This window comes from Ipomoea triloba, chromosome 9 (assembly GCF_003576645.1).
Source record: "Ipomoea triloba cultivar NCNSP0323 chromosome 9, ASM357664v1".
In the NCBI taxonomy this organism is placed as follows: domain Eukaryota; kingdom Viridiplantae; phylum Streptophyta; class Magnoliopsida; order Solanales; family Convolvulaceae; genus Ipomoea; species Ipomoea triloba.
In genome coordinates this window covers 3,463,340-3,481,405 of record NC_044924.1, presented here as the reverse complement: position 1 = coordinate 3,481,405, position 18,066 = coordinate 3,463,340, and the positions used below count along the sequence as shown (strand labels likewise).

The 18,066-nt window shown below is 31.6% G+C and overlaps 2 protein-coding genes across 2 annotated transcripts; one reads left to right on the top strand and one right to left on the bottom strand.

Annotated features, from left to right (window-relative positions):
- The first annotated feature begins 6,954 nt into the window (after nucleotides 1-6,954).
- On the top strand, nucleotides 6,955-9,728 carry LOC116030717 ((-)-alpha-terpineol synthase-like). Its single transcript, XM_031273032.1, has 7 exons — nucleotides 6,955-7,090; nucleotides 7,223-7,484; nucleotides 7,586-7,955; nucleotides 8,107-8,325; nucleotides 8,420-8,558; nucleotides 8,808-9,056; nucleotides 9,160-9,728. The coding sequence occupies exons 1-7, from the start codon at nucleotides 7,004-7,006 to the stop codon at nucleotides 9,457-9,459; spliced, it is 1,626 nt and encodes a 541-aa protein (XP_031128892.1). The 5' UTR covers nucleotides 6,955-7,003; the 3' UTR covers nucleotides 9,460-9,728.
- An 856-nt stretch (nucleotides 9,729-10,584) lies between these two features.
- Nucleotides 10,585-17,190, bottom strand: LOC116030598 (alpha-farnesene synthase-like). The gene is made up of 7 exons (XM_031272899.1): nucleotides 16,977-17,190; nucleotides 12,993-13,263; nucleotides 12,280-12,637; nucleotides 11,953-12,171; nucleotides 11,520-11,661; nucleotides 11,118-11,363; nucleotides 10,585-10,989 (listed from the first exon to the last, which is right to left on the bottom strand). Exons 1-7 carry the CDS (start codon nucleotides 17,127-17,129, stop codon nucleotides 10,678-10,680), a joined length of 1,701 nt encoding a protein of 566 aa, XP_031128759.1. The 5' UTR covers nucleotides 17,130-17,190; the 3' UTR covers nucleotides 10,585-10,677.
- Nucleotides 17,191-18,066: the final 876 nt, after the last annotated feature.

Sequence of the window (18,066 nt, the reverse complement as noted above, 5' to 3'; positions counted from 1 at the left end):
ATCTGCAGTGTTTTTGATATAATGTAATTTGAAGAATTAAAGTAAGTTTCTGCAGTATTTGTAATCTGTAGGATTCTACCCAAGTTTTATCAATGTAACATATATGATGAAATGGTTTTCAAGTATTCAACACCATTGTTTCCTTTTGTTTTTGTTTTTTATTTTTGATATGTATATTAAAGATATGAAATAATTTTCAAGTATTCAATCACTGTTTCCTGTTGCTCTTTTTTTTTTTTTTAATATTTCTATTCAAGTATTCAACTACTAATGCTTGTTTAAATTGGATTATTATTATATTATTGTTGTTGTTATTTCTAAATTAGCAATATGGCTTCAACAAATGATAATATGGATGGAGAGAATTTTAAGTGGACCAATGAAGATGCCCTTTTTAGTCTTTTTACATTTATCGGCTTATCAAAAAGCTAATTTTACCAAACACTTTTAAGCATAACAGCTAGCTTAACAGCTCACCAGTTTCAGCTCCTAACTTATAGCTTTTTAGCTTTCAGCTCCTTTTCAGCTTTCAGCTACCTTTTCAGCTAGGTTTGCCAAACATAGCTGATGATCACAAATAATTAGTGTAAAAGAAGGGTGTAATGTCGTTCCGCTGAGGATTGGTGTTAAGGCACGAAACTGTGTGAATTACCAGGCACTAGAGTATATGAATTTATAGAATCCAAGCAACAAAGACTGAATGGTGTAAAAGAAAGCAATTGACTAAGGTGTAAACTGTATAATAAAGGTATGAGCCAGATTAGGGGGATTGTAACCTTGATGTTCTAACAAACTCACGATTAGGTAAAGAATAATTAACCAAGGGATATATGGGCAATGCACAAAAGAATTCTACTCAGCTACTTTCGTAATCAATAAGAGAATTAGGCTAAGATTGCCCCACTGTCGTGATGCATCAATCATAACCTTAAGCACCTAAGCATTGTAAGCCCCCAATATTACCTCTACTTTCCTTGAGCCTTAAGATCTTCCAATTGAGCTTGTAACATGTTTATTTGAATGTTCCTTTGAATGATTATGTTATACATCATGGACCTCATCATCTCATCAATAGGTTGGTTTGCTTGTGGAGTTTGTTGATAGAATGGCTCTTGAGGTTCTTGATGTACAGGTACTTGAACTTGGACTGGATATCGAAAGTTAGGATCAAAGATGTAGCATCTTTCGGCTTCATGTGNTTTTTTTTTTTTTTAATATTTCTATTCAAGTATTCAACTACTAATGCTTGTTTAAATTGGATTATTATTATATTATTGTTGTTGTTATTTCTAAATTAGCAATATGGCTTCAACAAATGATAATATGGATGGAGAGAATTTTAAGTGGACCAATGAAGATGCCCTTTTTAGTCTTTTTACATTTATCGGCTTATCAAAAAGCTAATTTTACCAAACACTTTTAAGCATAACAGCTAGCTTAACAGCTCACCAGTTTCAGCTCCTAACTTATAGCTTTTTAGCTTTCAGCTCCTTTTCAGCTTTCAGCTACCTTTTCAGCTAGGTTTGCCAAACATAGCTGATGATCACAAATAATTAGTGTAAAAGAAGGGTGTAATGTCGTTCCGCTGAGGATTGGTGTTAAGGCACGAAACTGTGTGAATTACCAGGCACTAGAGTATATGAATTTATAGAATCCAAGCAACAAAGACTGAATGGTGTAAAAGAAAGCAATTGACTAAGGTGTAAACTGTATAATAAAGGTATGAGCCAGATTAGGGGGATTGTAACCTTGATGTTCTAACAAACTCACGATTAGGTAAAGAATAATTAACCAAGGGATATATGGGCAATGCACAAAAGAATTCTACTCAGCTACTTTCGTAATCAATAAGAGAATTAGGCTAAGATTGCCCCACTGTCGTGATGCATCAATCATAACCTTAAGCACCTAAGCATTGTAAGCCCCCAATATTACCTCTACTTTCCTTGAGCCTTAAGATCTTCCAATTGAGCTTGTAACATGTTTATTTGAATGTTCCTTTGAATGATTATGTTATACATCATGGACCTCATCATCTCATCAATAGGTTGGTTTGCTTGTGGAGTTTGTTGATAGAATGGCTCTTGAGGTTCTTGATGTACAGGTACTTGAACTTGGACTGGATATCGAAAGTTAGGATCAAAGATGTAGCATCTTTCGGCTGGATATCGAAAGTTAGGATCAAAGATGTAGCATCTTTCGGCTTCATGTGATCCTCCACATATGGCACACCAACATCTTTCGGCTTCATGTGATCCTCCACATATGGCACACCAAAGAGGTTCGGCTTCATGTGATCCTCCACATATGGCACACCAAAGAGGTTGTGGCATGAACAGTGATGGTGCACCTCCTTGAAAAACTTCTTGATTCATATTGACACCAAACTCTTGAGGGAAAGGTTGATATTCCTGAGGATGTGGTGGGTAAGGATTTTGGTAGTATGGATTGAAATCTTGTGAAGGTTGTGGGTATGGATGTTGGTAGTTTGGAGTGTATTGAGAGTATGAGTTTTGGGGGTGGAATGGTGGTGGATGAAAACCTTGGGATTGAATTGTACAAGGGTTTCCATATCCATCATATTGGTTGTCCTCATAAGATTGACAATCATAGTATCCTCCTTGATCCATCATGGGAATCCCTTTCAATCAAATCAAAAGATACAGATTTGCAGGCACATTAGCAAATTTTATTTCTTTTTGAATAAAGAAATAAAATAAAACTTGATCTCCTAAAATTCACCAACTCTAATGCTAGTAAGAAATTAATCACACAATCAAAACCAAATAAGCCAATCCTCGGCAACGGCGCCAAAATGTGATGAGCACAAATGATGAGTGTAAAAGAAGGGTGTAATGTCGTTCCACTGAGGATTGGTGTTAAGGCACGAAACTGTGTGAATTACCAGGCACTAGAGTATATGAATTTATAGAATCCAAGCAACAAATACTGAATGGTGTAAAAGAAAGCAATTGACTAAGGTGTAAACTGTATAATAAAGGTATAGGCCAGATTAGGGGATTGTAACCTTGATGTTCTAACAAACTCACGATTAGGGAAAAAATAATTAACCAAGGGATATATGGGCAATGCACAAAAGAATTCTACTCAGCTACTTTCGTAATCAATAAGAGAATTAGGCTAAGATTGCCCCACTATCGTGATGCATCAATCATAACCTTAAGCACCTAAGCATTGTAAGCCCCCAATATTACCTCTACTTTCATAGCAGGAAAATTAGGTTGAAATTGGTAAGGCTCGAGGTCTCCATCCAACTGTCGTTGTAATGAATCCCTCTCCTAGACTAGCAATTAATTCTGGCCACAAACCAATAACTAGTGCAAAGAAATCCCCAAATCAACATAAACCCTAGGTAAAAGATTCAATCCCTTTATGCAATAATCATAAATCGAACATCAAGATTAACAATGGATCCCTAATCCAAACCCATAAACGAACTACTCATGCATGATGGGAGTAAACAGAACAAAGCAATAGTTAATAACCATAAACATTGCAAGAAAGTAATAAATGAATAAGAGAACTTAACTGATAAAGAACAAATTCAATCTTCAATCTTTGATTCCAATCTTGAAATTAAATAATCTAATATAAAACTAATCTAAACTATACTAGGGAAATATAAAGAGAAAAATAAACTAAAACTAATTAGGGTTCAGAACTCTGTAAGGGAACCTTCTTCAATTGTAGAGAATAGGTAGAATATATAGGAGATAGATGGGCCTTGGCCCATTAGGCAACTTCAAATTCTTTTCCAATTTGTATTCTTCCTTGTAATTCCCTTTTCTTCCAGAACTTGTCCAAAATGCTCCAATATTCTTCCTTTGTTGTTCCTTGTAGATAATTCAGCACTTGGACAATATAACACACAAACAATTCCCAATTTCACTAGGATACAGAAAATAACCTTCAAAACAACTAGAATAAGGGGTGAATAATTGTACAAAATAGCAGATATCAATAGCCATCGTTTTCAAACTTTAATTTTGACGGCCATCGTTTGGCTGTTTAATTTGTTTTATATATAAATTTTTTTCAAAATTTATGTACTTTAAGAGTATGAATTATGTACCTAGAATATATTAGTAATTGTGTAACACACAACATATTGCGTGTCTTATATTATGAATTTATGTCTTGTCTTGTGGAACTATGTGCCAATAGAACATAAATTCTCTGCCTAAATCAGATTTGAAAATAAGTAAAAATATAACATATATATATGTCTTGTACGTATTGTGAGGTTTGCAAATAAGTCATCTCAATTGAATTTTTCAGAAAATAATTTTGAGAGAAGTATTTGCAAATAACCATTTTTCTTGAAAATTAATAAATATGTTTAGTATTATATTATTTGAAAATATAACAATTAAATTTTTGGTCTAAGTTCTAGAAGCATTAAGGGTGTGTTTGAAAATTAGGAAAATGAATTCTGAAAAATGAGTCATTTCTCAGAAAATATTTTCATTTCCAGTATTTGGTTGAATTCTAAAAATATGTCTTGGTGTGTTTGGTTCATTTTCTGGAAAATGAGTAGAATTGTATATTTAAACATTTTAATTATTTTGTTTAGAATATAACATGTATAATAATAATAATAACAATAATAATAATAATAATAACAACAACAACAACAATTTTAATTTAAATATAATAAAAAATAACTAGTAAGATATCAAAATAACTAACCAAAATCTTGTAATTCAAAATAACAAACCAAAATCATCAAAATTTTATAATATACAATTATGAACAAAGACTACTAATAATCAAAGTGTTGGTGGCGGTGGCAGTGATATTATTTTTTATATAATAACAATAACAATAACGTTTAAAAAAAACAATAACAATAACAACAACATGCAACAACAATAACAACAACAACAACAACAACAATAATAATAATAATAATAAGTGGTATAGTAGTGGTGGTGTGGTGGCGGTGATAGTGGTATAGTGGTGGTAGCTAGTGTGGTGGTGGTGTATTGGTGATGGTAATGGTGGTGGTGGTGGTGTTTTTTGTTATATAATAATAATAATAATAATAATAATCTAAAAACATAATAAGTGTGAATAAAGGTTATAACATTTATTTATGTCTGTTTTTTTCCGTTAAGTTTTTTTTGGACATTATGCTATAAAAGTTTTACTTTACAATATATTAGACAAACATACCCTTACTGTTATAACTTTCGTTATCTTTTCCACTATTGTTATCATGCACATGCATTCACTATATATTTTCTTATTTTTCTTCAATAATAATAATATATACACATTATATATTGTAGTTATATGTTAGTTATTTCCTAAAATATAAATATAAAATTTATAAAATATTTTACATTATTATTATTATTTACAATAATTTAAATATCTAAAATCTAAATAAATTTAAAATTTTAATAAAAACAAAACTACCCACGCACAAATATAATATTTTTGCCACTGCCACTAACTTATATATAGATTTAAATATATGAGAAGTACACAGGAACATAGGGAAGAAAAACAATTACTTCCACCCCAATTACTTGTCGCATATGCAAGGAACATAGGGAAGAAAAATAATTACTTCCACGGCCCCAATTAGTTGTGGCATTTGTTTTTTGCATACTTTTTAAGAAACTAAAGTAAATGCTATGTATTTCTCAATTATGTCCCTCACTTTTTTTTTATTTTTAGAAATAAAAGCAATAAAGAATGCAAACTCATAAGGATAAATTAAGAAAAGTAGAATGATGGGAAAGGAGTAGGAAGGTCACAAGTACTAGTCCTACTCCAATAAATTATATCTTATGATTTACATTTACATGAAAGCATCAAAATGTTTGTTGAGCTACCTTCCAACAAGATATTATTATAGTGGTTGAATGTTGTTGAAAAAAAAGAAAAAAAAAAAGAAGAGAAAATGTATTACAAACTTAAAAAGTCCGTTTATTAATCAGAAAATTTTGACAGGTTGTTAAAACTCTATAAAATTAATACTGGCTCACCTCACTAATGTGTAGTAGCGCCAAGACCATGTCAAATCCCAAAGAGACTACTGAGTCTCACTTCTTAAATTTAAAGGACTCAAAGTGGGAAAAATCGCTTGGAAAGAATAAATAAAATAATAAATGATTGTAAACAAGTTCAAGAATATTGAATTTTGACTCAAAGAAAAAAAATGTTAAAGATGTGACTTAGATCATTGGCTCTTAAAAATAAAGTTTAGATTAAGTACTTAGCCAAAAACTAATTAGGATAGCCATAACTAGCCTTTGATCTCCTTGAAGTAATTGATTCAAACTAAGCATTCAAACCAATAATTGTTATGAATTCAATAGGCATAGAGTAAAATACTTTACCACGTACCATATTATAATTATAATAATAATAATAAATAATAAATAATACTATAGCATGCAAGATATATATTACGGAGTATATATGAAAAATAGTATATGTAATCAATGAAATATAACTCTCACCAAGTATTTAAAATCATGACACACCCCTTTTTTAGTATGTTATTTATAAGTCTTTCCAATTGTAATGATTCTTTTTTGAGAATCATCAATTTGTAGTTCACCCATTATTATCCGTTTTGAGTGTATAATATATAAATTTTTGCATCTTACAATGAAGTACCCGATTCCACATTGACCCATCACAAAAAAAAAAAAAAAAAAAGAAGAGTGGACCTACATGTAATTTTACCATAAAATAGTCCACTTATTAATTTTATGCTATTTTTTTTCTAACACTATTAAAACAAAAAGGTTGAGTATTTTCAGTAATTGATAATTACGAAATCATGCATGCATGTCATTTCAATTAATTTATAAGCCGTCGGCGCCTAGTCGCCTACTATACTCTAATCCCTCTCTATATATAAGCCCAGTCTATGATACTCCTGGATTCATCAGCCATATATCTGCCAAGTGAAATCATTTTCTTATTACTTAGCCTGTCCGGCCATTTTCGAAAATAAATAGAAATGTATAATGGTAATAGGAGATCAGGGAATTATAAACCAAGCATCTGGGCTGATGATTATGTGCAATCTCGAACCGCTATCTACAATGTAAGCTAGACATAAAATTAAGACTTTATATTAATGTTATGTTTTCTTATTAATAAGGTACCTATTCCGCGTACTGATACAGATCATATGGCGTCGTTTTTAATTTTCTTTATGTTTTATCTACTATTACAGGGAGAAGAGTTCTCTAAACGTGCAGCTGAGCTAAAAGAAGGTGTGAGGAAAATGATGGAGGAAAAAATGGATCCATTGGAAAAGCTTGAGCTTGTGGATCTCCTTCAAAGACTGGGCATATCCTACCATTTTGAGGATGAAATACAGCATGTTTTGGAGCATATGTACACCAACTCTTGCTGGTGTAATGGCGATCAAGATTTATATGCTACTGCTTTGCAGTTCCGGCTACTTAGACAGCACGGCTACAAAGTCCCTCAAGGTGCGTACATTGAACACCCATGCACGCACTCAACAGAAATAAAAACATTAAAAGCTAATTAAACCTCGTATTAACATGGGTATTTGTTTTTTTTTTTACAGAGGTTTTCTGTGGTTTCATGGACGACCAAGGAAATCTCAGGAGAAGCTTGAGGGAGGATACGAAGGGAATCCTTAGTCTGTATGAAGCAACATACCTATGCATGGAGGGTGAGAGCATTATGGAAGCAGCCCAACGTTTATGCACTAAACATCTTAGAGAAATCCAAAACATGAACATATTAGATCATGATCTTGTTGACCATGCCCTAGAAATGCCTCTATACTGGAGGATGCAGAGGTTTGAAGCAAGATGGTTCATATCCGTTTATGAAAAGAGACACAACATGAAGCCAGTTTTATTGGAGTTTGCTAAACTGGACTACAATATGGTTCAAGCCAAATATTTGGAGGAATTAAAGCAAATGTCCAGGTGATCTGATGAGTACATACACTTGGTTTAATGCAACTAACCTATCTAGACAAATTAAACCAACTTCACCAGCCTTGACATATATAGTTGCCAAAATGGAAGAAATCAAAGAACTTTCTAATTTTTTTTTTTATTTTTCATAATATTATAGGTGGAATAAAGATATCCGTCTAGCAGAAAAGATGAGCTTTGCCAGGGACCGGTTGGTGGAGGGTTTCTTATGGGCTATGGGGTTCACTCCTGATCCTCAGTTTGAATACTGCAGAAAGATTTCAACAAAACTCTCTGTACTGTTAACAATGCTTGATGATCTTTATGATGTTTATGGAGCCTTGAACGAACTAGAGATCTTCACTGATGTGGTTCAGAGGTTTGTCTATTATTAGCTTTTTTTTTTTTGGTTCAAGTAATACTTTTATTTTTACATTGACTAATGCACTTTTTGCTGCATATTTCATATATAGATGGGATGTTAATGCAGCTGAGACACTTCCAGAGTATATGAAGATTTGTTTCCTAGTCATTTTCAACTCAATGAATGAACTGGGTTATGATGTTCTGAAAGACCAAGGTTTAAGCATTATTTCAAACATAAGAAAACAGGTAATCCATATAATATGAACTGCCCGTAGCTAATTAAACCAGAGATCAGTAAAAATAAGAAATAACCTGGTTAATTAAGCTGCATGTCCTGATTAATCATGAGTCTGATCTTTCACCTGGCGAATAATATTGATCTTACCCATCAAATGAGAAGTTCCTCGCCCCAAGAGTCCCACACCCCGACAAGTCCGTATTACTCATAATAATATTGATCTAATCTGTATCTAATTGCACATATATATATTTCAGTGGGCAAATCTGTGCAAATTGTACTTACTGGAAGTGAAGTGGAATCTGGGTGGATATGCTCCAAGCCTGGATGAGTACCTGGATACTGCCTTCATAACAAATACTGGCCCTCTACTGTTAATGCATGCTTATTTTTGCATTACAAATCCCATTAACATTGAAGATCTGCAACACTTGGAACAATATCCTGAAATCATTCGCAGCTCTGCCATGATTCTTCGTCTTGCAAATGACTTGGGAACTTCCCCGGTACATACATGAATTACTCTTTAATTAATTTCTTTCTTCTTTTTTTTTTTTTCTTTTCTGAAAACATATTTGATTAATTTGATGATGTTACCTTGTTGAAAAGGATGAAATGTTGAAGGGAGATAACCCAAAATCAATCCAGTGTTATATCCGTGAAAGTGGGTGTTCAGAAGCGAAAGCTGGGGAGTATATCAATGACTTAATTGCAGAAACGTGGAAGAAACTGAACACAGAATTAGTGAGGATGGAGCGTCCTCTTCCCAAAGAGTTTAAGAGAACAGCGATGAATCTTCCTCGAATCGCTCAATTTATATACCAGCAGGGAGACGGTTTTGGTGTCCGCCCAGATGAGATGAAGAGTCGCATTGTGGATCTGTTCTTTGAACCCATCCCCATGCCGTGAAATCTGCCTGCAATTCCCATCCATCCTCACCTATATATCTATAATCTATTTATCAGTAATCTGCAGATTCCTTTTCGTCATGTCAGTGGGGAATTATCCTTCACACTCTACATGGAAGTATAACATAAATAAGGAATCATATCCCTTTTCCCATATCAATATGTTTGTAAGATATATTATGAGTGCGGAAGAATCCAGTAAGATGACGTCTTCGTACTACTACCTGTTTTTGCCATTGCATCTGTTTCAAATAAAGCAAAAACTTGCATTAAGACTGGTTCATGAATCCTAGTTGGACCGGTCAATTGTAGATGACTGGGTAAGTATCATAATTTCTTAAGTAATGGTTTTTTTTATTCAAATAATTATTAATTTTTTTACAACAATTATTACAATTTCTTTCCTAATGGTCTAGTATTCTTTTTTACTTCAGGACTTTCAATTCATCCAAAAACGTACTTGACTTTCATTTTTTACCACAAATAGTCATTCGTTAAGATTTATGCTAAATAAGTGTTAAATCTAGAAAGATTATCGTCAAATTAATTAATATGATTATGAATACCTCTTTTATGAAATTATTTGGCAACATAACTAATTTGAAATATTAATAAAAATTAAGTTAATAAATATAAAAAACATATTGTAATAAAAATTAAGTTACGAAAAGCCTGACAATGCGTCAGTTCCTTCACAGGAACGAACGCAGAAAGTATAAATTTAATATTTGTAAAAATATTGTGCGTCTTTTGTCTCTACGTCACCAATATATGCATCTATTGTATAACAGATGCTCCTAGCACTATCGGGAGTTAACAAATCAATTTTAAGGAAATTGTGAGTACACACGACTCAAATATATATATTTACGGAATATATATTTAGTAAATTGACTTATTCACCACCAATATTTTTTAATTAAAATGTAATACTTTTTTATGATTCATATAATGTATAGTATTACTTTTTAACTAAAAAAATAGTACACCTCCCACGGTGAGACAATCTCACACCAAACTTATTCTAATATATAAAATGACGGAAGACATGATAATAAGAACACTGTAAAACTTCCAATAACGTAACCTAGAAGAAACTGGAGAGACATATGGATTTGAAACTAAGTACACGAAGCATTATGATTTATTTACGTTAAACCTTATAGAAAATGATCACACATTACATATATTATGGAGTACATTGCTTCTTTTACAATAACTATTTGAGAGGAATTGGCTCAATCAAGTAAGAAATGACTTGGTCTCGAGTCTCGCGGTCTGGAACTCCAAATCCGTCTCCATTTTGGTAAATGAAATGCGACACTCGGGCGGTGTTTGTGACACATTTGACTAAGGTTCCTAGGGATGAGAATACTGGAGAACTGTTGTCGTTGAAGCAAAATTTGTTGATTTTTGTCCATGTTTCATGAACCACACTTCTAATGTGTTCACGGGCCACTTCTTCTGTTACACCTGTCTCTTTCATGTAGCATAATATCGACGAGGGTGCATCACCTCTTTCCAGTTCGGCCTATAATGAATCAAACAACTTCAACCATTAGTTCATATATAGTTGGTTTTCTATCATTACACAAAAATATATATGAGATATATGACGTTGAAATGAAAAGATAATATGTCATGTTGGTATGTACTTACTGCTGAAGTGCCTAGATCGTTGCACAATCTAATTATAAGAGACGAGTAATAGATGAGATCTTTGTTGTTTTTGAGGAAGTGGATGATATCTGAGTAATCTTGAGGTACACCTAGAAGTATATGAAGTGAAAGCACATTGCCTGATGATGATATCCATGCATTGTCTAGGTACTCCCACAATGTTGGAGTGTAGCCTATTGAATCCCACTTTGCTTCCACTAGTAAAGCTTTGCAAAAATCTGCCCACTAATTAAATCCAGCCAACAAAAACAAAAATATTTTATTTATTGGTTGAGATTTCATAGAAAAATAGAAAGTGATAACGTAATTATATAGCAAAACAATGAAAAAATGGTGTTATCCAACCCTAAATTGCAAGAATTTTGGAAAGAAGTGAAGTACCCCTTTTTGTAAATATGGTAACGCACAGTCCCAACCCTTATGTTCATGAATTTGACGAGCAGTGTCATTGGTGATATCATAAAGAGCCCAAAAGCAAATTTTCATGCATTCTGGTAAATCCACAATTCCACTAGGGTCCCACCTGCAATTAAAACATTCACGCCGCCCGTGTTATTAGCCGTTAGTTTGGTAATTACAAAGTTTCAAATTCGATTTTTTTTGTGAAATTGAAGTTGCGTATTAACCTTCTTGGTTTGAATCGGTTAATTATGGACAACCTAGACTGATTATCTCATTACCAACTAGGGCCACAAGTTGGAATTTATCCAATCCACACACTTAGATAGTGACGACAAGTTCTCTTGTCACTAAAAAAACAAAAAGAAAAAAAAAAAAAGAGAGAGAGAAGATTTCATTAAACAAACTAACATACATTTCAACCGCAGTCGTGAAGATTTCCAAATCTTTTAATGACCCAAAGATGTCATAAACATCGTCAACTATTAGAACCAATTGTATGGCCTTGGTCAACCACTTTCTGAAGTTTCCGTATTGAGGTTCAAATGCCACCCCTACAGACCACAAGAAGCTTTCAACCACTCGAACTCTTGTGAAACTCATATTTTCTATCAGTCCAAAATTTCTCCACCATCTAATGAACAAGTACAACAAAGTAAAAAGTGTTAGATCCAATATAATTTACCCATGTGATATCAAAAATACTATACTACAATGATAACTCAACTTTTATATATATTACCTTAAGATTTCCACAAGGTTCTTTTGGTGTTCAACTTGCACAATGTTGAAGTTCAATTTTGCCAAATGGAGAAGTTGAGAATTTGACATTGATTCATTTTCACGTTGCAAAATTTCTCTTCTTACGTTGTACCAATTTGCTGTCAAATGCGAAGGGAGTAGTAAAGAACCAGCCAAACCATTATCTGAATCTTCTGAAGTTAGATTCTTGAGGATCTCTGTGCAATAAATTCGAGCCTTGTACAATATGTCTTCTCCCTCTAAGGCCAGATGAGAGGCTTCAAAGAGTTCAAGAATTGCTTTGGGGCCTCCCTTTATGGTGAACTCTCCCATTTCATCCATGAAACCCAAAAATACATCTGTCACGTATTACACGCGGGGAAAAAACATTTCTAAAACGTTATTATAATTCATTTGTGCATGCGTTAAATAATATAATGCTAAAGAAATCCAGAAACATCATAGTCAACTTGTTTATTTTCACCAGAATCTAATCATGCATGGAACCCACGCATCAACTACGTACCATCCTAGCTAGGATATATGGAGTAGGTTTGACAAAAACTTGTATGAGACTGTCTCACGAGTCTCAATAATTAAGACTGGTTAGATCTTTGATTAATGAGGTCAAAGATTTGACCGATATCATGAATTGAGACCCGTGGGACAATCTCACTCAAGTGCTACTCATAATCATATTATGTGGGTATGTACCTTGAGAAACATGATTCCCATATTGTCTTAGAATCCTAAAAGACAAGGCAGTGGCATAGAGATCCATTTCAGAGCTAAAACATTTTTTGTTATTAGCAGAGAGTAAAATGTGCTCCAGAGATTCCATGATTTCCTTCTCAAAGTGATGGGAAAGACCCATCTTCCCTATGCTGTCTATTAGCTCAAGTTTAGCCAATACATCAACCGTTTTGTCGAAAAGGCACGACACTTCCTCTTTCAGCTTTTCTGCTCTCCTTTGGTATTTCACGTCCTGAAATTATCAATTATATTCACATAGGTTACGTTATTGTTGTTCACTGCATTGCATGAAATTGTACACTCGTAAATAATTCATTATTATATGCTCAAAATGTAGTAATTATAGAAGTATATAAAAAAAAAAGATGCATGGTTGAATACTCACAGCATGTTTACTCGTAAGAGACTCTATGAAATCATATTTCCAAATAGTTGGCTTGTAATTGGCAGTTTTGGGATGATTTTCTTCTTTGTTGGTAAAGGAAGAGTCTAGTAATGTGGGGTTAGATGGGAGATTTTGTTCACAAGACATTTTCTTAGTAGAAATGCGTGGGACAATTCAAGATACGTGTAGTGAGGCAAAGGAATAATGCAAGAGTGTTTATAAAAAGGAATTGCTAATGATGATGAGATGATAAGAAAAAATTGTATTGGTTTATATAGGGGGATCAGTGAGCCTCGGGTGATTCCGGTCACTGTCGTTTACATTTTTAAAACGTTTGAGAAAACCATATATCCGAACAAACATGAAAACTCACATGTTGTCTGCGTCATCATGAATTTTTGTGTTGAGAAAAATGCAAACATCAAATATTTGTGGTTCTCAATTATCATGATATTTTTATTATTGATTTAATATTGACCACAAGTTAATGAGTGGTCATGATTAACTTTGATATAGTACGTAACTAGAGCTGTCAAAACAGGCTTAGTCCGTCACGCCCCATCAAAAAGGTGTGGTAGACTTTAAATTTTATGGCATCCCACCAAAATGGTGGGCTTTGGTATGTATATATTGTTAATATTAGGGGGTGTATTCAATCATGACTTTTGTAGATTTTTAAAAACTTTTAAAATGATAGATTTTAATAAATTTTTATTGACTTTCATAGAGTCGTTCAAAACTTTTTAAAACTTTGTAAGACTCTATAAAAGTCTATATAAAAAACTTGCATAAACTTTTATCAACTTTTTTTATTTTAAAAAGTCTACAAAAGTCATTAAAATTCTAAATTGAATACATCCTTACAAACTTTCATAAGCAATTCATAACAATATTAAACACTAAAAATTTATAGTTATAGAATTGTTCAAATAAAATATTTAAAAATATAATTACTTTTTCTTGAGAAATTAATATTTAAAAAAATATATAATTACTAGTTGCATAAAATAAAAAAAATTAATAATATATATATATAAATTATATTTGATATACTGCTAGGTATCAAGCAAAGAACTATTATTCATTTATTTGCAATAACAATATAGGACTGCTAACAATAACAAGGTGCTTCTCTTTGTAGCCTCAAATTGTTATTGCAAACAATAGTTCACTATTCGTAATAGCATGTTAAAAAGAAAAAAGAAAAAATATATTACGAATAAACATATGAATATTATGAAACATATAGTAAAAGTTGACGGTGATAGATAAAAAAATTTACTCTGTTCATGTATTTAGGAGAAAAAGTTTAGAAGTTAGGGATAAAAAGTTCATAGAAAAAATTCAAAATATACAAGCAACAATGAAATAAAAATAATATTATTTTGAATTTTTAGAGGAAGATGGTAAAGTTTAGGAGAGAGAAAAAAATTGGTAGAGTTTAGGTATGTAGAAAATATAGGATAATGAAGAAAAAATAATTTATTGAATTTAGGTATAAGGTTTATAAAGTTTAAAATTTTAAATAAGGAGAAAAAAAAAATAGAGTTTAAATAGAGAGAAAGAGAGAAAAAAAAAAACCTTCAGTGTTGGTAGAAAGAAAATTTTGAAATCTTTGGGTTGGGGGTTGGATTTCAACTATTTATATTTCAGAAGGAAAAGTATATAAAAGTCTACAGAAGTTCTAAAATTAAAAAGTCCTTACAAATTCATAACTTTTTAAATACCACATGACTTTTAAAGATTCTTTAAAAGTTTTAATTGAATACTACATGACTTTTAAAAACTCAGCTCTTTAAAAATCTTGATCGAATACCGCATGACTTTTAAATACTCTCTAAAAGTTTGAATTGAATACCTCCAAACTTTTGAAGTTCATAAAAGTCTTTAAAATCCTATGAAAGTCATGATTGAATACACCCCCCATAGTGTGTGTATATATATATATATCATTTTATATAAATATATATATAAATATATGTTAATGTATTTATTTATATTGAAAAAATGTATTAGTAAGTATTACATTGTATACATTATTTATTATTGCCTTATAGATTCATATATTATGTATTTGATTATTTATTAAGACTTATTACTATATTAATTATTATTGTGTTCAACAAATTACAAATGCATTAATATATGTTTCAACTATATATTATAATTATATATATGTATGTATGTCCGCAATACGCTAAGTTGTGCATGTTTTCCAGGTTTCCTATACGAATTATTTGTCCTTGTATGTATTCGTATGGGTCACATTACGGCATAATTTATGAGTTAGGGTACGGTTCTAATTTTATGTTGTTATTGCTTTATATAGGGAGATCAGTGAGCCTCCGGTCACTATCGTTTACGTACTTTTTTAAAACTTTTTTTTTTGAAACACATTTTTAAAACGATTTAGAAAACCATATTCGAACAAACACGAAAAACTCACATGTTTTCTGCGTCGTCATGAATTTTTGTGTTCGTAGTTTTAGGAAATTAAACACATGCATGCAGCGTAATAAAGAACAATTTCTGTAGACCAATTACGAACATTTCTGAGAGCGCATAAATATATTTTCCATTATAAAATTAGCTAATTAATGAATTTTCCTATGAATAAAGAGGTACTAGCTATTACGAAAAAAAAGAAAGAAAGAAAGTAAGTAAGAAATAAATAAATAAATAAACTGGACACAAAATATAAGAAAATGACAATTTTAAAAAATCTATAACTTAAAATGCGAAGAAAATATACAATATTTAAAAGTAGGGGTTATTTGTAAATATTATTATTTTTAAATATTCATGAATATTAATATGCATGTATAATTAAAATTTAAAATCAAGGGCATGCGTGTGTGTGTGTGTGTGTATATATATATCCCAAAAAAATTGTTTTGTGTGAAGCGAGTAACACTTGTTATAAAAAAAAAAATGTAATCCTTTTTAAGGAATCAACACGTATTACATTTTTTATTAAAAATTTAAAGTATTACATTTTACTAATATCTTTAATTTCAAGGGATAAGTAATACTTTTTGTTGAAAATGCAATACTTGTTCGCCTATTAAATTAATATTTTTTTACATTTTAATTAAAAGTATTAAGTTGAAATCTATCTTACATCAGTTTATGTAAAACTTTTATATCGATTAGACATTTGAAATTTGAAAAGTCTCCCATACTTTATTTAGTTTAATTCTGAAAATGGTTCCGAAATGCTTGAAAAAAAAATTGGATAAATTTATAACGTTAAAATTTGTCCAAATACTTCCTAAATTTTTTTTGAAGTACGTGAGAATAGGGATGACAAATTGTCTTTCCGTTTTGTAATTCCCTGATCTCTGGCCTATTGCCATTATCCATTTGTATATATATTTCACTTAGCATTAATTGACAGATAGCTGATTTAAACTACTCACTCTGTTACAATGTAGTATATGTTCATAGCTTTTCATGTAGGAGTGTAAACTGGGTGTCACTAAATCACAAGTTCTTTGGCGGGAAATGGATTTATATAGAGTACTAACAATAAAAATAATTAAAAAGGTTCAAATACTCACAACGTATTCACTTGTGTGATTCTGTATGACGTCGTATTTCCAAATGTTTGGCTTGTAATTTGCAGTCTTTCGATGAAGCTTTTCATCGTTCTTGGTAATGAAAGCCTTAGGCCTCATGTGGTGGGTACAAAGGATGTTTTGTTGGCCTAGCATTTTCTTAGGAGAAATGTATATATGTGTTGGCCTGGTGATATGTTGTCTAGCTAGCAAGGCCGGCGATCAACAGTAGTTTTATTTTCATGCGATGATAGGTCGTTGCTTTTTATAGGGAGTGTTGAGTTTTAATTTGATTGGTGTTTTGTTCTTCACACAATTAATTATTATAAAATATATATATAAAGAGAAAAATAAAGATAGATAATAGTAATTCTGTTTTTAATTTAAAAAATAGTTTTTAAAAATTATTAAGTTTTCTATAAAATTATTAGAAAAGTTTACAGTACAGTTTTTTTAAATGAAAAATTGTGTAAGTAAATATATTTTCTATTCTCAAATTCTTTTCAAGAGAAATTCTCCGATTAATAAATAGACCCTTCAAGTTTGTAATACTTAACCCTTTTTTTTTCAGCAACATCAACCACTATAATAATATTATTGGAAGGTAGATGAACAAACATTTTGATGCTTACATGTAAATCATAAGATATAATTTATTGGAAAGGTACCAGTACCTACAACTTTCCTACTTGGCTTTATCCGTCTCATTTTACCTAACTTATTTTCCTTTTTAGTTTGTCCCAAAATGTTATCCTCTTTTTAAATTTGAACAGCATCAGTCTACTTTTTTTAATTTACCATTGCATTCTTTGTTGCTTTTATTTCCAAAAATGAAAAAATGATGTCGTGATTGACATAATTGAAAAATACATAGCATTTACTTTAATTTTTTAAAAAGCGTGTAAAATGCAAATGCGACAACCAATTCGGATGGATAGAGTAATTGTTTTTCTTCTCTATATGGTCCTGTGTACTTCTCATATATTTAAATCTATATATAAGTTAGTGGCAGTGGCAAAAATATTATATTTGTGCGTGGGTAGTTTTGTTTTTGTTTTTGCCTTCTGTTCCCCCCCCCCCCCCCCCCCCCCCC